The following is a 23,346-nucleotide window of genomic DNA, read 5'->3' as shown; positions in this document are numbered from 1 at the left end:
ATGCCTGGCTAATTTTTTGTATTTTTACTAGAGATGGAGTTTCACCGTGTTAGCCAGGATAGTCTCGATCTCCTGACATCGTGATCTGCCGGCCTTGGCCTCCCAAAGTGCTGGGATTACAAGCGTGAGCCACTGTGCCCGGCCATTTCTTATTTATTAAAACACGTAAAGTTGTATATTTTCCTCTGCATCTGGCATTAGCCCAATTCCATAACTTTTACTATGTAGTATTATCATCATGATTAAATGCTTAACATGTCAGTTCAGTTTCGATTTTGCTATTAATTAGGGGACTTGCAATTTTATAAAAACTGTGACTAAGCTGTCTTTTTGTCATCATTTTGTAATTTTATTGCTTCTAGTCAAAGCTACCATTTCTCAAATAAATTGAGATTTTTCTTTGTGGAATCATTTTTAAAATTTTTTTTTTTTTTTGCAAATTTTAAAAAATTTTGTTGAGAATGCTTTTCTATATAGTCTTAATTTTGCATGTAGATGTAGTCAGGGAATACTTTTTTTGTCTGCCTGGATTTTCTGTCACAGCTGTTCATACTTTCATAACTTCAGTTAAGTTATGTGCATTATTGATCCTACATGTGTCAAGTTTAATTGATACATGCAGTGTTCAAAAAGATTACGTTGAGATTTGGCATTAAAACAGAAGACTTTCAGGTGCTTTGGAAGGCGTAGAACAGAGCAGTAGAGTGCAGATTTCATATTGATGAAGCAAATATTCATTTGTAAGAAGGACCACAACTTCCTATTTCCCTTCAAAGCAACAGTCAAGGTCCTAAAGAAACAAAGATATGCCAAAGCAGATTAAACTTTATTACTAAATTATATGCAAAAGGATTAGCTGTCATAGCTGAGCTATGCAACTGAAGGCAGGAGAAAATGCCAAATCCCTAGGAATCGCTGAAAAACTTCATCTGTGCTTGCTGAGAAAAGTGCACTCTACCCTTTCAATTCTGAATATAAGTACCCTTGTTACAGTTACTTTGGCTGTGGAACAGATTACCCCAAAACTTAGTGTCATATAAAATCCATTTATTATGCTCCAAGATTCTGTGGATCAAGAATTTGGACAGGATACAATGGAGATAGCTTGTCCTCGTCCATGATACCGGGGCCTTAGTTGTAAAACTCCAAGGCTGGGGACTGGAATCATCTGAAGACTTGCTCACTCGCATGTCAGGCAGTTGATGCCAGCTGTTGGTTGAGACCTCAGCTGCAACTAATGGGCAGAATACCTACATGTGGCCTCTCCATGTTGTGTGCTCCCTTCATGGTGGCAAGCACACTGAGAGAGCCAGACCTATATCTTTTGTGTGTGTGTGTGATTTAGCCTTGAAAATGGTACAATATTACTTTCATTAATCTTTATTGGTTGTAGTTACAAGCTCATCAATACAAAGGGAGAAAAGATGGACTCCATGTTTTCATGATATGTGTTAATGTTCTGACACAGCATGTGACACTAGAAATCTTTCTGTTGCCGTTTTAGGGGTGGGGAAAGTTACTACAATTCTCAACAAAAGCCAGACAAGTATAGAGATATCCCACTCCCTTTCAGTAATCTACAGGTCTTGCCCTATTCCATCTATTTTTTCTTCCCTTCCCTTCCCTTCCCCTTCCCTTCCCCTTCCCTTCCCTTCCTTCCTTCCTTCCTTCCTTCCTTCCTTCCTTCCTTCCTTCTCTTTCTTTCTTTCTTTCTTTCTTTTTCTTTCTTTCTCTTTTTCTTCCTTCCTTCCTCCCTCCCCTTCCTTCCTTCCTTCCTTCCTTCTTCTTCCTTCCTTCCTTCCTTCCTTCCTTCCTTCCTTCCTCTCTCCCTCTCTCCTTCTTTCTTCCTTCCTTCCTTCCTTCCTTTCTTTCCTTTCTTTTGATAGGGTCTCATTCTATCACCCAGTCTGGAGTGCAGTGGTCCCATCTCAGCTCACTGCAACCTCTGCCTCTTGGTTCCAAAGGATTCTCCCACCACATCCTCCCAAGTAGCTGGGACTACAGGTGCGTGCCACCATGCTCGGCTAATTTTTTTTTTTTTGGTAGAGATGGGGTTTCACCATGTTGGCCAGGCTGGTTTCAAACTTCTGACCTCAAGTGATCTGCCCCTGCTTGGCCGCCCACAGTGCTGGGATTATAGGTGTGAGCCATCATGCCTGGGCTACTTTTCCTTTTTGTAATAGAATATTTCAAATGTGTGAAAGTAGTCCAGGTGCAGTGGCTCATGCCTGTAATCCCAGCACTTTGGGAGGCCGAGGTGGGCAGATCATTCCAGGAGATAGAGACCATCCCGGCCCACATGGTGAAACCCTGGCTTTACTAAAACACAAAACATTAGCCAAGTGTGGTGGCAGGTGCCTGTAGTTCCAGCTACTCGGGAGGCTGAGGCAGGGGAATTGCTTGAACCCGGGAGACGGAGGTTGCAATGAGCCGAGATCGTGCCACTGCGCTCTAACCTGGCAATAGAGTGAGACTCTGTCTCAAAATAAAATAAAATAAAATAAGATAAAATAAAATAAAATAAAATAAGTAATATAATCAACCCCATGGTATCTATCAGCCAATTTAATTATCCATTATCAACTGATAGTCAAGTCCATTTATACCCACACTGATTTCCCCCAGCCATCCAGTTTATTTTGAAGCAAATCTTAAGATAATATATATTTCATCTGTAAATATTTTAATATGTACCTATAAAAGAAAATCTTTTAAAATAACATAACTATAATACCATATCCACCTAAAAGCATTAATAGTAATTCCATAACATCATCAGTCAGTATCTACATTTGCCCAATTGCCTTATAAGTTTGTTTTTTTCTTCTTCTTTTTTTTTTTAAGTTTGTTTATTTGAATTGGTATCCAAATATGATGAGTACATTGCAACTGAGTGGCATGTTTCTTGCCTTTAAAAAAATCTTTTAAAAAAATCTTAAAAAAAAAAAAATAGAGACAGGGTCCCACTACGTTGCCCAGGCTAGTCTTCAATACCTGGGTGCAAGTGAGCTTCCCGCCTTGGCCTCCCAAAATGTTGAACTTACAGGTGTCACCCACCATGCCCTGCCTCTTAAGTCTTTTTTGGTCTTTAAGTTTTTTTTTTCTTCCATTTTTATTTTAAGTTGAGGGGCACATGTGCAGGATGTGCAGGTTTGGTACATAGGTACATGTTTGCCATGGTGGTTTGCTGCACAGATCATCGCATCACCTAGGTATTAAGCCTGGCATCCATTAGCTATTCTTCCTGATGCTCTTTCTCCCTCCACAACCCTCCATCTGACAGGCCCCAGTGTGTGTTGTTCCCTCCCACATGTCCATGTGTTTTCATTGAGATAGCTGGTGGGAGAGGGTCCGTGGAAAAACACCAACCAGCCTGCACACTGGGGTGGAACTGCTGGTGGGAAGCACTCTAGCAGGGACTCTGGCCTTGCAAGAGTCCCTGTTTCCTCCTTTTCTTCCTTTTTCACCCAGTAAAGCCCTGTCTTATTCAGCATTCAGATTGTCTATGAGCCTGAATTTTCATGGCTGTGGGACAAAGAACCCCGTCTTTAGCTGAACTAGGGAAAAGTCCTGCAACATCATCATTCAGCTCCCACTTATAAGTAAGAACCTGTGGTATTTGGTTTTCTGTTCCTGCCTTAGTTTGCTGAGGATAATGGCTTCTAATTCCATCCATGTCTCTGCAAAGGGTATGATCTCTAGTATTCCATGGTATATATGTACTACATTTTCTTTATCCATTCTATCACTGATAAGGATTTAGGTTGATGTTATGTCTTTGTTATAGTGAAATAGTGCTGTAATGAACATATGCATACATCAATCAATTTATTTGTCTTGTAGAGTTACTCTTAGTCATTATTTTGCTGATTGAAACACTATTTTCTGTAAATTGGTAGGCAGACTTAGAGGGTTGATCAAACTTAATGTAACTTATTTGACAAGACTGTCTCATAGAAAGTACTATGTTTTCCATCAGGAGGTGCATAATTTATTGTCTCTGCTTTGTGAAACTAGAAGCCACTGATGAGCTTGCTTAGGTCTGATGTAGAGCAGACAAGCCCTAAAGTGGGGCTTAGCCTGTGAGGGTTCTTGGCTTTGCTCAGGAAAGAATTCAAGGGTGAGCTGGTGGTAGGGTGGAAGAAAACAGCTTCATTGAAGCAGCAGTGTTAGAGCTTTGGCAGTGTTACAGCTTTGTAACTGCTCCTGAACAGCAGGGCTACCCCTCAGGCAGTGTGCGGAGTAGCAGTGCAGGGCAGCTCTGCAGTCATATTCATACCTACTTTTTTTGTTGTTTTTGTTTTTTTGTTTTGTTTTTGAGACAGAGCCTCACTCTGTCACCCAGGCTGGAGTGCAGTCGTGCCATCTCGGCTCACTGCAACCTCTGCCTCATGGGTTCAAGTGATTCTCCTTCCTCAGCCTCCCAAGTAGCTGGGATTACAGTTGCCCACTACCACACCCAGCTAATTTTTGTATTTTTGATAGAGACAGAATTTCACCATGTTGGCCAGGCTGGTCTCAAACTCCTGACCTCAAGCAGTCCACCCACCTCAGCCTTCCAAAGTGCTGGAATTACAGCCATGAGCCACTGCAACTAGCCTTCATACCTACTTTTAATTACATATAGATTAAGGGGTGGTTTATGCAGAAATTTCCAGGAAAAGGGTAGTAATTTCTGGGTTGTCAGCTCATTGCCATGGAAAAGGGCAGTAACGCCAGGGTGTTGCCATGGCAATGGTAAACTGACATGGCACATTGGTGGGTGTGTCTTATGGAAAGTTGCTTCCACCTCATCCCTGTTTTAGCTAGTACTCAATTCGGTCCAGTGTCCAGGCTTTACCTCTGGAATCGAGTCCCACCTCCTATCTCGGATCCACTGATTCATTAGGGGTGGCAATGAAGACATTATAATTCTGTCATTCCTTCTTCATTTATTAGCTGAAATAATTCTATAAAGAAAAATATCACCTATACTCTATTGTGCAGAACAGGCAAGATAAATACTTGACTCCCTTTATCAGTTCTCAAAATAATGTGAGTTGGTTCTTTAATGTCCCCTGAAGTGATGAATGAGTGTTGTTTTTAGGTATCATTATGAACAAATGAGTTTAAATAGATTTTAGATGTTTCAGTCCATTGCCATCATTATTCATTTTGGTGCTTGATCGTTCCAGCTTTAGCCGGTGGGAGCCTATTTGAGTTGGCTCCTCCATCCCTTGGTCATGACTCTAATTTCCTGACACCATCCTTCCTATCGGGTATGATAAGATATTTTAAGATCGTCTTGTACATTTCTTCCCCACACCTGGAATTTTACATTTTCCAAATTGCTGGTCCCTTTTTAGTACAAGAGGACTTCCAGTTTTTGCTTTAAAAATAATTGTTTTGAGAAGAGAGGGTTAATACCTAAATTTAACTTTTAAAATATTTGTGTCAAATTAATCAATGCACGTGTATTGAAAGTTAAAATTCTGGCTGGGCGCAGTGGCTCACACCTGTAATCCCAGCACTTTGGGAACCGAGGCGGGCAGATCATGAGGCCAAGAGATCAAGACCATCCTGGCTAAAATGGTGAAACCTCGTCTCTACTAAAAATACAAAAATTAGCTGGACGTGGTAGTGGGGGCCATAGTCCCAGCTACTCGGGAGGCTGAGGCAGGAGAATCGCTTGAACCTGGGAGGCGAAGGTTGCAGTGAGCCAAGATCATGCCACGGCACTCCAGCCTGGGCAACAGAGAGAGGCTCCTTCAAAAAAAATAAATAAATAAAAATTAAAATGGTTCTGAAGAGCAGTTCAACCACTCTTAATGATTTCAACTGTTTTGATAATTACCATTGTTATGACTCTAGATAAATTGCTGTTGCTTAATTTACATATTTCACACATTATCTATGGATGTGCTATGGTAGATGATGATTTAGATCATCAGTGTCACTTTCTCATGGTTCCTCCTCACTCCTCTCAGTAGAGTCATTTTTTGTCAGAACAGAATTGTAAAAGTCTGCTTGGGTGTTTCTAGTATTTGCAAGGTTCTACTCATTTGGAACTCATGATTTCTGTCACCATTCTTAGAAGTTCATTCCACACACTTATGTGTGCCATTGGTAATATGCCTTTCCTTCTATCCTTCTTATTAGCAACACTCTAGTCTTAGCTATTCAACTTACTAGTCAAAGAAGTATTTAGGAGGCCGAGGTGGGCGGATCACTGGAGGTCAGGAGTTCAAGACCAGCCTGACCAACATGGCAAAACGCTGTCTCTACTAAAAATACAAAAATTAGGTGGGCATGGTGGTAAGCCTGTAATCCCAACTGCTTGTGAGGCTGAGGCAGGAGAATCACTTGAACCTGGGGGCAGATGGAGATGGCAGTGAGCCAAGATCATGCTACTGCACTTCAGCCTGGGCGACAAAGCAAGACTCCATCTCAAAAAAAAAAAAAAAAAAGTATTTGAAACCCATAGGGTCACGAGCAGAATCCTGTGGAGTACTTCAGAGACCTGCTTTCACCTTGACATTAGTTCATTACTGTTAGCACTCTCCAACTGCCACTATCAAGTCCACATTTTTATTTTTCCATCTAGTTCATGAGAACATCATGTGAGACTGTAAAATGTCTTCCGAAAATCAAAATACATCAAGGTCTTACAATTCAATTAAAACAAAAGTACATCATTTTTTAAGTTTATTATAATTTCAATTATATTTATTACCATTTCTAGTACCAAGAACTCCTTAAATTTGGAAATTGACTATGGAGTTCATTTCCTAGACACATTATAACTCTAACATGCAGTTTATAAGCATAACTTGGGTCATTTATTTAATATATACACCAAAAGTAAAAAATATATATGTATTTGGCCGGGCGCAGTGGCTCACGCCTGTGATCTCAGCATTTTGGGAGGCCGAGGTGAGAGGATCACTTGAGGTCAGGAGTTTGAGACCAGCCTGGCCAACATGGTGAAACCCTGTCTCTACTAAAAGACAAAAGTTAACTGGGTGTGGTGGTGTGAGCCTGTAATCCCAATTACTTGGAGGTTGAGGCAGAGGTTGTACTGAGACGAGATGGCACCACTGTACTCCAGCCTGGGTGACAAAGCAAGACTCCATCTCAAAATAAACAAACAAATAAATAAACATATAAATAAATGCTCTATGATTCTTCCAATTCCTCTGATCGCAAACATTCCTCTTTTAGGAAAGTAGACCATAAAGGCTGTTTCTGCCAATGCAAGGCGTCTGGGATCCTGGTACTCCTCTAACCCTTGTAATATATATATATATAAATGGCTAAATTGGCTCTTTTTAAGGATATCTTCTGCCAATATTAGATTTTTATTTTTCTTGCAACTCTTGGCAATTTTTGATTATGCTCAATTTAGAATCTAATTTAGTTATGCAGAAACATTGATGTAAACAAATATGCTGACCTTTTTTAAATAAGAAAATAAAGATACTGTTCTATTGAGTTGGGGTTATATTTTAAGATACTTTCACCAACAGTGGATCCTTTTGTGCGGTGCCTAGCAAACTATTTGGCCTGATCCTCCTGGAGAAATCTGTGAGCTCAGGAAGTTGTGAAGTGGGTTGTATGAGAGTTATAGTTCCATTCTGTGACTGGGGAGGGGCGTATTCCTCAGTATAAAGCTCACTCTTAAATGTAAAGAGTAAAACCATGCTTTTACCAGCCTCAAATCATCAAGCCAGGGTTACTTCCACTCTCTTTAGCAGAAAACTAACAATGCGTGATTTTGAATTAATTCTCTGGAGGGTTGAGCTTTAATTTAATTTTTAAAATACTACTTGAAGTATGCCAGGACACTAGAGGAAGTCTTAGGATCTTATGGGTCATCATGTGGTAAATATGCTAATTATAGTAAGCACTGTCCTATATATATTTTTTTTTTTTGAGACGGAGTCTCGTTCTGTCACCCAGGCTGGAGTGCAGTGGCGCGATCGCGGCTCACTGCAAGCTCCACCTCCCAGGTTCACGCCATTCTCCTGCCTCAGCCTCACGAGTAACTGGGAGTACAGGCCCCCGCCACCATGCCCGGCTATTTTTTTTTTTTTTTTTTGGTATTTTTTAATAGAGATGGGGTTTCACCGTGTTAGCCAGAATGGTCTCAATCTGCTGACCTCGTGATCCGCCAGCCTCGGCCTCCCAAAGTGCTGGGATTGCAGGCGTGAACCAACGCATCCGGCCTGTCCTATACCTTAATACTTGGGCATTGTCACTTACCAACTTTAGTCCAATTTTAGTATTTGGTCCTTTTCTGAGATAAAGGTGAGATAAAATGATACGGATTACAGAATGATTAAATCTTAATCCAGAAAAGAAAAATGTTGTGAATTAAAAGAGAAGCTCCATAATAGTGATGATACCAATGACACTATCAGTGGTTTGTAAAGGTCAAGTTCTGCAAATTGTTTGTAAGACTTGTTTATTTTTCCTTTCCTTTTTTTTTTTTGGAGACAGAGTTTCACTCTTGTCGCCTAGGCTGGAATGCAATGGTGCAATCTCGGCTCACTGCAACCTCCACCTCCTGGGTTCAAGCGATTCTCCTGCCTCGGCCTTCCAAATAGCTGGGATTACAAGCATGCGCCACCACACCCAGGTAATTATTTGTATTTTTAGTAGAGACTGGGTTTCACTATCTTGGCCAGGCTGGTCTTGAACTCCTGACCTCAAGTGATCTGCCCGACTCAGCCTCCCAAAGTGCTGGGATTACAGGAATGAGCCAGGGCTCCTGGCCCCTGTAAGACATGTTTCTGAACTTAACCATTATGCTGTGTTTTTAAGGAATTGTTAAGTGGCTGGGATTTAAATTAATAGAGTTAAGAGTTAAGTTCAAATATTTTACTGTACTCCAAAGTAAATTACTCAAGTTCCATGATAACAATTTAAGCATTAAATATTCCTCCTTCTACTTTTTATATAAGAAATTATTATTAAAGGAGAAAAAAAGATTAAGCAATTTTCCTTTAATTACTGCATGAAACTTGAAAGCACCTGTGATCATTACTTTTCGGTCAAATTGCATACCAAACAAGTGTGAATCAACCCTAATGAACAACTCAGGTACTATCTGTACTCTTAATACAAAAAGAGCATTAACATCAAGAAGAAATGCTCAATGCAGGTAATTCTAGAATTATCAAAATGATCATTAGGTGGATACTAAAAATAATTTTTTTTTCTATAGTAGCACAGTGCTAATAACCTATAGTCCCTCTGTGAAATGCTTCTGTATTTTAATTTAAAAAAATTTTTTGGGACAGCGTCTCACTCTGTCGCCCAGGCTAGAGTGCAGTAGCCCCATCTAGGCTCACTGCAACCTCTGCCTCCCAGGTTCAAGTGATTCCCCTGCCTCAGCCTCCCAAGTAGCTGTAATTACAGGCGTGTGCCACCACATCCAGCTAATTTTTGTATTTTTAGTAGAGACGGAGGTTCACCATGTTGGCCAGGCTCATCTCAAACTCCTGACCTCAAGTGATCCACCCACCTCGGCCTCCTGAAATGCTGGGATTATAGGCATGAGCCACCACACCCGGCTCTATAATTTAAATTTAGAATAAATAAAGAAAATGTGGAATCTTTGCCATTAAAATTATTATAGAATCAGAAAGCATGATAAAATAGGCAAACACTCATATCTTTCTCTTTTATATGTCAGTGATGTTTATTTTTACATGATAGAATGAATTTTTTTTTATAATCCACAGCAAAACTATTTTAAACTATGTAACCAAGGAAGTGTATACATCTAAGTTAAATATTTTTTTTTCTGATATCAAAGGTAATACATACCCATGAATAAAACATTTAGAGGAAAAAAAAACAGAGAAATATTTTTAGAAAGAAAATAGGTGGCTCATGCCTGTGATCCCAGTGCTTTGGAAAGCTGAGTTTGGAGGATCACTTGAGGCCTGGAGTTTGAGACCAGCCAGGGCAACATAGTGAGATCCTGTCTTTAAAAAAAAAATTAACAAAATATTAGCCTGGTGTGGTGGCCTGTGCTTGCAGTCTTAGCTACTTGGGAGGCTGAGGTGGGAGTATTGTTTGAGCCCAAGAGGTTGAGGGTACAGTGAGCCATGATTGTGCCCCTGCACTCTAGCCTGGTCAATGGAGCAAGATCTTGTCTCAAAAACAAATAAACCCAGAACATAATCACCACATATAGTAGTACCACACTTAGAGATCACCACTATTAAATTAAGTTTTAAGGGCAATACAATGCAAATGAGTAATTTCTCTCTTTTTTTTTTTCTTTCTTTCTTTCTCTTTTTATTTGAGGGACAGGATCTGGTTCTGTTGCCCAGGCTGGAGTGTAGTGACATGATCACGGCTCACTGCAGCCTCAACCTCCTTGGCTGAAGTGATCCTCCCACCTCAGCCTCCCAAGTAGCTGGGACTACAGGCACATCCCGGCACGTGCCAGCACTCCTGGCTAATACTTTTTTTTTTGTAGAGATAGGGCCTTACTATGTTGCCCAGGGTAGTCTTGAACTCCTGGGCTCAAGTGATTTCCCGCCTCAGCCTCCCAAAGTGTTAGGATTGCAGGCATGAGCCACCATGCCTGGCTGATCAATTTCTTGGTTTTTTTTTTTTTTTTTTTTTTTTGAGACAGGGTTTTACTCTGTTGCCCAGGCTGGAGTGTGGTGGTGTGAACACAGCTCACAGCAGCCTTGACCTCCTGGGCTCAAGTGGTCCTTCTGCCTTGGCCTCCCAAGTAGCTGGGACCACAGGCATTCACCATCATGCTCAGCTAATTTCAATTTTTGTAATTTTGTAGAGACAGGGTTCTCATCATGTTGCCCAGGCTGGTCTTAAAATACTGGGCTCAAGCAATCCCCCTGCTTCAGCCTCCCAGAATGTTGGGATTAGAGGCGTGAGCCACCACCGTGTCTGGCCATTTTCGACTCTTAAAGCAAATGAGATTTCATCCAACCTTCTTGTTTGGCAAATTAACAAATTTCCTATTGAGGACAGTTCATCAATATTAAGGAGAGAGTGAGTCTTTATAATTCTAATTTCTGCTTCCTGGATGAGAAATGAGAAATAGGAAAATATATAACTTATCTACCTCCAGCTTGGTACAGTATAATATTTTATAGGACATCTTCTAGGGTATGATTGTTTGAAATTTCCTCTATTTCCACCATTTTCATGAAGACTATTCTGTTAATTAATAGTTCTCATTATTTGAAAGGTACAGAATCTCTGAAAATCAATTTAATGGACTCTGTTTATAACCTTAATTGCTTTTATTGCCCTTATCTGGATTTCCTTCAGTTTATTTGAATTTTTGCAAGGTAAACCACTGAAGGTGCATGAAAAAAAGTAATTATGCCTCCTTTCCTCCATCCAGCTTTCCTTTGTACATAGCCAGAAGTTGCATTTCTTCCCTTCTGTCTCCTTAATAGGAGACACTTTAATAGAAATTCCTATGTTTTTGTTCTTGTTATTGTTAAATAGGGTCCCTACCAGACCTCTGGCACTCCAGGCTCCTCTCATCTATTATATTTCAGTATTTCTGATTGTTCTTCCCTTTCCCCTCAGAGACAGTAGATGTCTTCATTCTCTCTTCTCTCAGTCTCGCTGTCTCTCTCTCATTCTCTCTCTCTCTTTCTCCAGTTTCTTTACCCACATTTCTGTTGCTATGTTGTCCTCACAGTTCCCAACACTTCCAGCAGTGCGGGCAGGATTTCTGTACCAGGCTGGCACAAAAAACCCAAGAAGAAAGGTGGTCACTGGGCCAGCCTTATTAGAGAGCTGTGGTCAGGATGGCCTGTGGCCAGTCTGGTCCTAGCAACCAGCCATCAAACTATTGTTTGTGGCACAGAATCTCTTTAACAAGTTGTTCTTTGCACAAGGAAATACACCAACTGCAAGGGGACTTACTATTGGAAACAGATTTTGCTATAGTGGTGACAGGGATGATAGTTAAAATATAGAACTGAATCCATCAAAGCACTGGAATTTAATCCAGCTATAGTGCTGGGGGCAGGATCCTGGAGGCTCCCTGCTTATCCAGATGTTAACACTATGCTTGCTAGATCATGGGAATTTTTAGGGCGGGGAATTCTAGTGAGGAATAAGGGTAGATGTCAGGGAGGGCATAAGAGAGGGTTGGGCAGATACTTTTAAATCAATCAATTTCATAGTATTTTAGTATTTTAATAAACAGAGGCCGGGTGTGGCGGCTCAGCACTTTGGGAGGCCTAGGAGAGTGGATCACCTGAGGTCAGGAGCTTGAGACCAGCCTGGCCAACATGGTGAAACCTCTTCTCTACTAAAAATACAAAAATTAGCCAGCTGTGGTGGCACAGCCTGTAGTTCCAGTTACTCAGGAGGCTGAAAGCAGGAGAATCTCTTGAACCTGGGAGGTGGAGGTTGCAGAGAGCCAAGATCACTCCGCTGTACTCCAGCCTGGGCAATAGAATGAGACTCCATCTCAAATAACCAAACCAAACCAAAACAAACAACAACAAGAACAAACTTGTTCAGCTGAATTTTGCATACCAGGTCAATGTCAGCCTTTTGGGCCATAAGTTTGTCCTCACTCATTTTCTGTCTTCTGATTCTCCTTGAGACCAAAACACACATATCTAAGTAAATATCCCCATTTTACAGAAGAGGAAATTGAGCCCCAGAGAGGACAAGTCATTAGGGGCCAGCTGGAGCTGAGATGTAAAGCCAGAACTAACTGACCCCAAAGACAATGCTGCTGAGACTAAAATTGTTACACAACAGTATTCATTAATGTTCTTTAACATTTGCTAAGGACTCTTGAAGATATTTTTTAGTTCTTATGGCAACCTTGTGAAGTAATGTGGGTATTATTATCAATCTCTTTTTACCCTAAGATAATAGATACAGGTTTGGGAAACCCAAGGTTTAGAGAAGTAACTTCTTCAGAGATACTAAAAGAATAAACAAAAGATGGAAGAGCTACTATGTGGTAGAATATATGGACTCACATATGGTCAGAACTTCTGATTTGGGAACCTCTTCTCTGCCACCACACTATGCCACCCTGAAGTTTGTAATTGTACATTTCTTAGAGTACCGTCTCAACAATGCCTGCTTTTCTCTGCAAAGATGACTGTAAGAATTCGTGACCAGTGGTTAGACATTTAGAATTGCTCCTCCTGGCACTGGGTTGGCACTCAGCCAATTACATTCTTCCACAAGATTCTCCTTAAAACCAAAGGCAAAATGAGAAACAAAAAATGGCAAGCAACTGATGGTCACTTAACTGGGATTTGAGGATATTTGTGGCCATGTGATAACCACACTACTTAGAGTAACACTAGCTCGATGTAACTGACTAGATGTAACTACATTAGCTTAAGTAACACAAATTAGATGCAATAACCACATTACCTAGAGTAAAACTCCAACTTCAACTCTAAAATCCATGTGTTTTAGGAACCATTCATGTAAGTTTGGAACTTCTTTTCTGGGAGTAATTAATATTTCGACTTTGTATCAAATGCTTTATTTATATACAAACAAGTGAAGTCTTTGATATTTCCTTTATCCAATATTCTAGACTGAGTGTAAATGTGACTTCTTCCTTGAAACACTCTTTACCTGCCCTAGGCAGAACTAGCCAGACCCTCTTCTGTGACTAAAGCACTTTATACGTACCTTAACTCTAGTCCACCTAAATTGTGCTGCTATTATTTGTATTTCAGATTGACCTAGGAGGACTCTGACCTAGTAATCTTTTTCTCCCCATTAACTACATTATGTTTGACACGTAGTAGCTATCCAAGAAACAATTGTTGACTTATTAACTAATGTATACACACACTAAGAATATAAAATTCATGTTGACATAGTTTGGAAAGAAATTAGGTGTTGCCATTTTTAGTGGTGGGAGTGAGGGTAACATTTGGTCTTTAGTGATACCATTTTTAGTGGAGGAAACTAGGAAACTGTTATCTGTGGTAACATTTGGTCTATCTTGGAACTTTATATTTTTGGTTAAGCAAATATGGGGAATGAAGGCTTAATAGCTCTCATATTTTATTATAACATTTACAAATCTGTTTATTGCATTAGTTCACATGCAATTTCAAGAAAGAGTCCCTGATGTAAAAGCAGTATTCAGCAACTTAATTTAAATGATGATGATTTAAATAATTTAAAATGATGATGTCGTTCTGTATATATTAACATGGAAAGACATCTATGATACTTTGTTAAGTGAATAAAGAGCAAGTTAGGAAGGAGTGACTAAAGTATTAGCTCATTTTTGTAAAAAAAAAATTCTATGGAGTCTTGGAAAATATTCCAGAAGAATAATATTGGAGTAATAATATTATTTATATCCTCTCCTTGCTTAAATCTTGTATTCTTTGACCAATATCTCCCTAATCCCCACTCCTCCCACATTTCCTTTCTCTATAATGAAAGATTACAGTGTTCCAGGTATGAAACTGTCTTCCCACATTATTTTAATCCCCACAATAACTCCATAAATTCACTTATAATTAATTAATTAATTCCTCATTAAACTTATAATTCTTGTCCCAGGCATTGTGTTAAATGGTAGAGATATAGCAGTGAACCAGAAGGATGCAGTACCCAATGTTTCATCATTATCTTAACTTTACAGATGAAAATTAGTGAGGTTGCCCCATCCACCAGGGGTCTTCCAGTCCAACTTCTGGTTCAACTAAACATACAGACTCACAGGACACCCATGGGCTGTGTCGCCACCAGTGTATGAAGACAGGTACGGCATAGTAACCACAGTATGCCAACAGGGCAGCATCTGGACATTTTTTCTGTGGGAATTCGTTTTTTTTTTTGAGATGGAGTCTTGCTATGTTGCCCAGGCTGGAGGGCAGTGGTGCAATCTCAGCTCACTACAACCTCCGTCTCCCAGGTTCAAGCAATTCTCCTCCTCAGCCTCTCAAGCAGCTGGAATTACAGGCATGTGCCATGATGCCCAGCTAATTTTTGTATTTTCAGTAGAGATGGGGTTTCACCATGTTGCCCAAGTTGGTCTCGAACTCCTGGCCTCAAGTGATCCACCCACTTCGGCCTCCCAAAGTGCTGGATTACAGGCATGAGCTACTGCACCTGGCCCAGTTTTTTCTGTGGGAGTTCTTACAGCAGAGTTCATACATTTTTCCAGGAACCACCATCTTTGGTCCTTCAGAAGATGGCTCAGATGCAAGGAGATGAGACCCATATTGGGTGGATGCAGGAGTCACCCTGACTTAAAAGCCTCATTCTCAATGTGACAACTCCATAGGCACAGTGTCCATAAGAAGTACTACCTCCATCTGGTATTTATAGTTCATGATCTTTTCTCCCAATTCAATGGCAGTTTGCCAATCAGAGGTCATTTCTACCAGAAGCAAGGTTAACTAAAAATATAGTTGGCATTTTATTCCTGTCAGATCACCAGGGAAACAGAACTAGAGAGTGAAACAAAGGTCAAATTTTCATGCAGAAGAAGGTGAAAGGGTTTTGTAAAGTAGCTTATTCAATAAACAAATGAAAGAATAGATTCAGACTTAGGTCTGTCTGACTCCAAGTCTAGCTTCTGAACTTCACTGTATAGTAACAAATGTGATCTCTGGGGGGAAAGCTTTTAGATAACTTTACTTTCTTTTTCATACTTTCTGAATTCTCAGATTTTTTTCCATAATCAGAAAAAAAGGTTTTCATAGTAAAGACTACAGCAACATGAAAATATGCTTTTGCTATAGCATTAAGTGAAAGTAGCCAGAAGCAAAATGATATATGCAATTGCCCCATGATTAGGATGATGTAAAAAGAGAAACACACAAAGAAAGAAGCCAAGCAGAAGTACAAAGCTGTCCTAACAGTAATTGAATCAAGATGGTTGGCTTGGAAAAAGCTTTTTTCCTCCTGTTTTCCAGATTTTCTATGAAATGGTGATGTTATTCTTGGAATAAAATGGAATACATTTATTAAAATAGAAAAGGAATTACATTTAGCTTATAAAATATTTGAAATGTAAAAATCATGCAAACATATCACCCTAAGATAATATATATAGTTTCATATTTCTTCATATAGGTGAATACATTTTATATAAAATTTAGCTGTTGGGGGTTCGGAAGTCCCAAATTATCTGAAAACACGTACATGGTCATTGACAATAGAAAGGCGGATTAGAAAGCAGTTCTGTTCCATTCCCAAAAGTCACACATGGAGCTAGAACAATTTGCCCAGGATGGCTTCTGCTGCACTCCTGCCCTGACACCACTGTTTCAGGGCATTACGGTAACCTCCCTAGACTGGGTTCATGCAGCAGAGCTGGAATACTATTGCTCAATTCCTTTCACATGCTGTCTATAGTTATTTCAGGATAGAGCTATTTAAGGTTTCATTTTCCTTCAAAACTCACGTTTTGGGCTTTACATGATCCTTCTTTAGCCAAGGACTCATATAATTGGATAGCTGCTGTTATATTTTGCATGCCAAAATTTCCAAATAGCAAAGCGTCAGCCATTTTCTCCATAGCTTTCAAGTTTCCCATGTCAGCTGCTTTGGCAAAAAGTAGGTAGGCTCTGTTTCAAGAATATGAAGTCAAGTTTGATTTTTAAAAATGAAATTTTCTTCTCCCTCTTCAATACTATTCATACTACTTCTCTCTAACAAGCAGGAACCAATTGTCATACAGTTTAGTGAAGTTCATTACATCTCTAGATCAGTAGAATTTTTCATTCCTAAAGCAGTCCTAAGGTTATAATTTCAAATATATCTCACAAACAATGAAGCTACTAAAAAGGAGAAATATATAAGATACACCATCTTATCCACTGAGTAAAGTGAAAAACTGAGGAACTTATCCTAAAAAAGGGAACTCTCCCATGGCCACCACCATTACTCATGAATATTTGTTTTATAAAATAAATTCTGAAAAATGTAAGAATAATCAAAATTGGAATGTAACCTCTAGGAAGTTGCTATCAGGAGTATGATGATCCCTTCATATCTTAAAATAATTTGCTAAACAGAATATATTCTTCAACACAGCAAAGTCAGACTCTTTGGAAAAACAATAGTGAAACAAAACCTTAATGGCTGGGGCTCTAGATTCTGACTGCCTGGTTCAAGTCCTGGTCCCACCACTTACTAGTTGGAGAACTTCAGCCAAGTTATATAACTTCTCTGTGACTCTGTAATCTATGAAATGGGGATAGTATTACAGCACCCACTTCATGGGGTTGCTGTGAAGATTAAATGAGACAATCGTGGGAAGTGCTTGGCATTGTGACTGGTATAGAGTAAGCACTCAGTACATTTAGCTATTATTATTGGGACTGTTGCATTGATTCTAAAGTTTTATAGCATGGTAATTATTCTCCTATAATTAGGTAGTAAGTGATGTGAACATTTAGTGATTAAAATGATAGCTGCCACAGGATTACCTTACACTGCACTCTTCGAGTCCCAGTCAGAAGTCACCTGGACCTCATTGGTATACGAAGTGATGGAGAGTCTTGCAAGGTCAAAACGTGTCAGAGACAGGGAGTATTTTAGGCATTTATTTTCACTTTTATAACTTCTTTTTTGAAGGTAGAAAGACTAGAAAGCATTAACTTCTACCTATGACTTTGGCTCAAATACAGGGAAAAATCCCACAAAAATCTACCATTGCTTCTGACTCAGGAGAATCAGGAGACTCATCTTTCTGGGCAGCCTATCCATGCTGAGGCTAAAATAAACTGCTCTTGGGCAGAAGCTGGAGCAGAATAGTCCAGGCAAGAAGGACCTCAGACAGAGAAACATCCAGGTAGGCATTAGTGTCCTGGATGTCAAAACACAGGGTGAGTACTCCAGTGGAGGAAAAAGAGGTAGAAAACTGGAGTTCAGGAGATCAAGAAAGAAATTAACCCAGGTCAAAGCAAGATGAAATTCTGGAGGTGGGAAGGCAAACAAGGTAGACGGTCTCAAGGTCACTAAAGGCAAATGTCTGGCACCCAGGGAGAGGCAACAGGAAGAGAGCCTGGCATCAGGGTACAGACTCCCTTGTGCCTTTCTGTCACGTGGCTTCCTGCTGCAACTCTATAGCCTACTGGGACAGGAGGAGCACCAGCATGGACTGGGGCACAGAAACCTGAGATAGGCTGCAGGGGCCTCCAGTAGTACACCTGGTATCTCCAGCATTTTATACTCAGTCTCTGGACCTGGGGGGCAGCAACAGGCTGCAAAACAAATCCTTCTAGCTATCTTGCATTCCAAGGGCAGTGTGGGCATATGGGTTCCCTAGGAGAAAAATCCAAGGCGCTCTAAGGGATACTAGAAGCAGGATCCAGGGCTGGAGAAAGTTGCTGATAGGTAAGATTAAGATATGGGCTGCAATCCCCAAGAGGAAAAAGGTGGGAGAAGCTGGGCAGCAGGGGCAGATCCCAAAAGACAATTTAGTTAGTTATCTGGATCATCTCTACAGGGTCTGGCATTGGATGCTTAGGTGGGTGATGGGGGAGGAAGGGCTCAATGCTTTTGCAGGGCACATCAAAAACTTGGTATAAAACAATGGCTTATCTTCAAAACTTCTTTGCTGATGGGGATTGATTCTTAATGAAGGGCCACCACTCTAGCTGTCAGTGAGGCTTCCTGACTCACTCAGACAAATTTGTTCTCTCTGACATATGCTTGCTTAATATCTGTACTTTTAACAGCACTAACTTGTTCAGTGATTTTTCCTACTCATACAAAAGAAGAGGCTGAATGAATGAGTGAATGAACGAATGAATTGGTCCAGGATGTGGGTGTGGAGGAGCCAAAAGGATAGTCTTAACCTATCTTACATCTGTCCTGCCAACCCAGGAAGTAGCAAAGCAAAGAGGGGATAGAACAGAGGAATGAGCGGGAATGAAATTCTTCTCCTTTGGTCAGGAGGGTGTGCAGTCATTTTTTTCTCCACCTGCCCTATGCTTAGGCATGGCTGCACAGGTGTAACTTGCTTAAGAAGACAGCAGGCCATCCTGATAACACAAGAACTTCACCCAGCTTGCCCGCAAACTCCTGAGATTTCTTTCTATGAGCCCATTAGATTTCAGTTCTCCATTGCTACCAACTCAAAAGGGTCAGGAGGCTGGGTGCGGTGGCTCATGCCTGTCTCTACTAAAAATACAAAAATTAGCTGCATGTGGTGGTGGGCCCCTGTAATCTCAGCTACTTGGGAGGCTGAGGCAGGAGAATCACTTGAACCAGGGAGGTGGAGGCTGCAGTGAGCTGAGATTGTGCCACTGCACTCCAGCTTGGGCAGCAGAGTGAGACTCCATCTCAAAAAAAGGTGGCGGGAGGCGGTCGGGAGACTGAGTTCTGGGGCAAGGATGTGGGCAGGGCAGTCTTGGTAAGAATAGCGTGAAACTGAATGACACCCAGGTAGGCATGAAGGTTCCCACACTGATGGATGGTCTGCTATTAGGATTGGGTCTTCTCCCTGTTCTTTAGGCCAAAGAGGAAGATCCCTTTCAAGGTTAAGTGAATGGTTACCTGGGACCTTCTCAGAGTGATTTTGTCCCATTGGGCCAAATCCAGGGTTTCCTTGGACTTGATGCAACACACCTAGTGGGCCTCTTATTTGTGTGGGCTCCCATGCTATCGTCGGGGGTCATCTGAAATCTCAGGGACCAGCCTCTGCCTGGCGCTCCACGTCTGTTTCTTCTAGCTAGGCTTGCTGGAGAATGCTCTGTTCTTACTTATTTAGCCAGTGGGCGTGTTAATGAGATGAGCTCCTATTAGGCTGGATTGTATTTTTGGGATCTGATTTTACCCCGTCCTCATTATAACAGCCCCCAGGGACATTCAGTGTGAGACATTCAATGTGAGGCTGAATTTTGCTGGGGTTGGTTGAACCACTCCCTCACTTCTTCCTTGTCTCTTGGGACGAATTACATCATCTTTTTGACTCTCTATTTCCTTATCTGTAATTTGGGGATAATTATCCATGTCTCACAGTATCACTGTGAGCAATGAATAATTTACACATGTAAAGTACCTAAAACAGTAACTAGCACAAAGCAGGTGCTTGATAAATGAAAGTTGTTGATGTTGTCATAACCAGGATCATAGCTGAGTGCTCCTTATCCTCTGTATTTTTATACTTTTCAAAGTTTTGGGTTTTAAGAACTCATGGACTTTGTTGCTGCCCTGTCTGGGGCTAGCTACCACAGCTCTGGGATGCTTGCCTGTGACTGGTGTGCCTATTCTGTGTGAATACAAGAGGTATCTCCTTGTTGGGAGTTCAGGGCCCATACTTTCTTTTCTTTCCTTTCTTTTTTTTTTTTTTGAGATGCAATCTGGCTTTGTCACCTAGGGGCTACAGTGTTATGGCATGGTCTTGGCTCACTGCAACCTCTGCCTCCTGGGTTCAAGCAGTTCTCCTCCCTCAACCTCCCAAGTAGTTGGGATTACAGGTGCGCACCACTACGTCTGGCTAATTTTTGTAGAGACAGGGTTTTACCATATTGGCCAGGCTGGTCTCAAACTCCTGACCTCAAGCTGTCTGCCAGCCTCGGCCTCCCACAGAGCTGGGATTACAGGTGTGAGCCACCATGCTTGGCCAGGACCCGCACTTTGTATTATTGGTTTAAAATACCCTTGCTTTCTTTGCCCCCATACCTTCAACTTACCAGTTAGGGGACTCAAGATAAAACTAACACACCTGTATTTCCTGGTTACTAAGTGCCAGGCACTATTGTAAGAGCTCGATTGTATTATCCAGGTCACAGAGAGGTTGAATAACTTATCCAAGTGCACACAGCCAGTACATGAGAGAGCTAGGATTTGATCCCAAGGCTTTGAGGTGTGACCACAAGTTGTGCCTCTCCACTGGAAGTGTGGGGTGGAGGGAGAAGATATTGCTGCCTCCCCTTTAGACAAAGTAGAAAAGTGATAAGAGAAACAATGAATAGGGAACAAGACCATGTGGTCACAGCTTGGTCACCTCTCAGCTGTCTGTGCTCAGCTCACTTTAACATGTTTGAATCTCTGTTTCCAACTTTTTAAAGGGGAAAAATGAAGCTCTTCTTACTGTTCTGGAGATAACATGGAATCACATACATGAAAGTGCTTTGAAAATCATAAGATACTGTACAAACACCCAGGCAGAATAAAGCATTTTAATACAACAACTTGCTCTAATTCAAATAACACATTTTATTTCATTTGAATTATCTAATAAATTAAAGCCAAAACAATATTTCCGCATGAATGCTCAGGTCAGTGTCTTCATTCTGAATTTCACTTAATATGGGGACTGCAGTCTCACATGCAGTTCTCCTGTTTGTTTACAGTGATAATTTGTGGGATTCTTTCAATTCAATTTGATCCTTTTAAAAACAATAGCTTATGGGCAAATACGCTTACTCATTATCCCAGTGAGCTTTTAATGATAAACTACATTTGGGATTTTTCTTTTTTCATAACCTGGAAATTTAACTTGGCTGAGGTCACTGTATGAAGACTTACTCTTCTTTTTGTTTTTGGCTTTTAGACTGCTGGAGAACCTTGATGCCCATCTTAAAGAGCTGGTCTCCTTCATCTGTAAAATTTTTCTCTGCTTGCTTTTGTACTGTACATGAATAAACAGGAAAAAATAAAAATAATATTACTTTTATGTTCTAGATTTTAAAAATAATGTGCTAATATAATTTGTTGGCATATTAGTTTGAGTTTTATTCTACTTATTTTTTTAACCTCTGCATTCAAGATCTGTTAATATTATTCCTTAGCTGAGGAGCGGTGGTAGGTCAGAAGGCAGAAGCTGCCTAAAAACATATTCCCTGCTGGTTTTTGTGAAAGGATCTGGAAGGTGAAGTAGATAGAGAGATGCTCCTGATGGGAGAAGGGATGCTTTTGGTCTAGGGAAGGGATACAAGGTTCTCCAAGCAGAAGGCAGGAGATGCCTGGTATATCAGAGGGGCAGGATCTTAGCCCTGCCTGGCAAAGACTCCCGGCTCTTGGCCCTGTCTGGCAAAGATTCTCTTGTCTGAGCATAGCACAGTAAAACTCAGAGCCACAGGATTCCAAAAAAACATGAGGACGTGGGCAACAGGCATCTCCAAGATAACCAGTGTGAATTGCTTTAAAAATTTTGTTGACTGGGTGCGGTGGCTCACACCTGTAATCCCAACACTTTGGGAGGCCACGGCAGGTGGATCACGAGGTCAGGAGTTCAAGACTAGCCAGACCAGCCTGGCCAGGATGATGAAACTCCATCTCTACTAAAAATACAAAAATTAGCTGGGCGTGGTGGCACGCACCTGTAATCCCAGCTACTCAGGAGGCTGAGGCAGAGAATTGCTTGAACCTGGGATGCGGAGGTTGCAGTGAGCTGAGGTCACGCCACTGCACTCCAGCCTAGGCGACAGATCGAGACTCTGTCTAAAAAAAAAAAAAAAAAATTATTATTGGCCAGGTGCAGTGGCTCACTCCTGTAATCCCAGCACTTTGGAAGGCCAAGGCAGGTGGATCACTTGAGGTCAGGAGTTTGAGACTAGCCTGGCCAACATAGTGAAACCCTGTCTCTACTAAAAAATATAAAAATTAGCTGAGGAGTGACATGCGCATGTAGTCGCAGTTACCTGGAAGGCTGAGATGGGAGAATCCCTCGAACTCAGGAGGCAGAGGTTACAAGTGAGCTGAGATCACGCCACTGCACTCCAGCCTGTGTGACAGAGCGAGACTCTGTCTCAAAAAAAAAAAAAAAAAAAGCTTTTTCTACCTAAGGCTTTTCCACCTCCTGGGACCCTTTCTAAGACCTGGGGGAAGGCACAGAGAGAGAATACTCATAATAACTTGCCTCGTAGGATGAGGGCTCAGAATCAGTTTTGTAGAATTCAAGGAAAATGAAGAAATTAAATTTTACCTGCTACAGTGATATTTTCCAAATGTTTATGTAACACCTTGCAATTTTAAAAAAATCATCACCAGTTTATAGTTGGGGAAGGCTGGCTGTGGGAAGAGTCAGACTTAAAGATATAAAGATCCTTCCACCAATGTGTGCATGTGCACACACACAATTTCTCTCTCTCACACACACTCACATACACACACACTCACACACATGCAGCCTTTTACAACATCACAGTGCCTCTTGAAGTCCATTACAACACTTACTGAAATCTTTGATTAGAAGAACCACACTTGAAGCCATTTCAAAGGAAAGGCATTTGGGATTTGATGCCTCATTAACAAGACCACAAAGAACAAGTAGCGCTCTTGTTTTTTATCTTTCTGACAAGCAATCAGAGTCGCTCATTTTCCTTTTTAAATTAAATTTAAAAAATTAAAGATTTAAAAACTAAAAAAAATTCTTAACTGAAAAACCTATTTAAA

General features: G+C 40.9%; 1 protein-coding gene across 7 annotated transcripts in view; it reads right to left on the bottom strand.

The window, feature by feature from the left end:
- SEL1L2 (SEL1L2 adaptor subunit of ERAD E3 ligase) overlaps window positions 1–23,346 on the bottom strand; it is an 88,243-nt gene that overhangs the window by 53,712 nt on the left and 11,185 nt on the right. For all 7 annotated transcript variants that reach the window (XM_033185567.1, XM_033185572.1, XM_033185569.1 and 4 more), the window contains exons 3-4: window positions 21,478–21,580; window positions 16,400–16,562 (exon numbers count right to left, since the gene is read on the bottom strand). In XM_033185567.1, coding sequence (XP_033041458.1) covers window positions 16,400–16,562; window positions 21,478–21,580 — 266 coding nt within the window. The remainder of the gene's footprint in view (window positions 1–16,399; window positions 16,563–21,477; window positions 21,581–23,346) is intronic.

This window comes from Trachypithecus francoisi, unplaced genomic scaffold (assembly GCF_009764315.1).
Source record: "Trachypithecus francoisi isolate TF-2019V2 unplaced genomic scaffold, Tfra_2.0 Lachesis_group21, whole genome shotgun sequence".
NCBI classification, from domain to species: Eukaryota; Metazoa; Chordata; class Mammalia; order Primates; family Cercopithecidae; genus Trachypithecus; species Trachypithecus francoisi.
The sequence above is the reverse complement of the archived record's forward strand: the minus strand, read 5'-3'. Positions and strand labels throughout refer to the sequence as shown.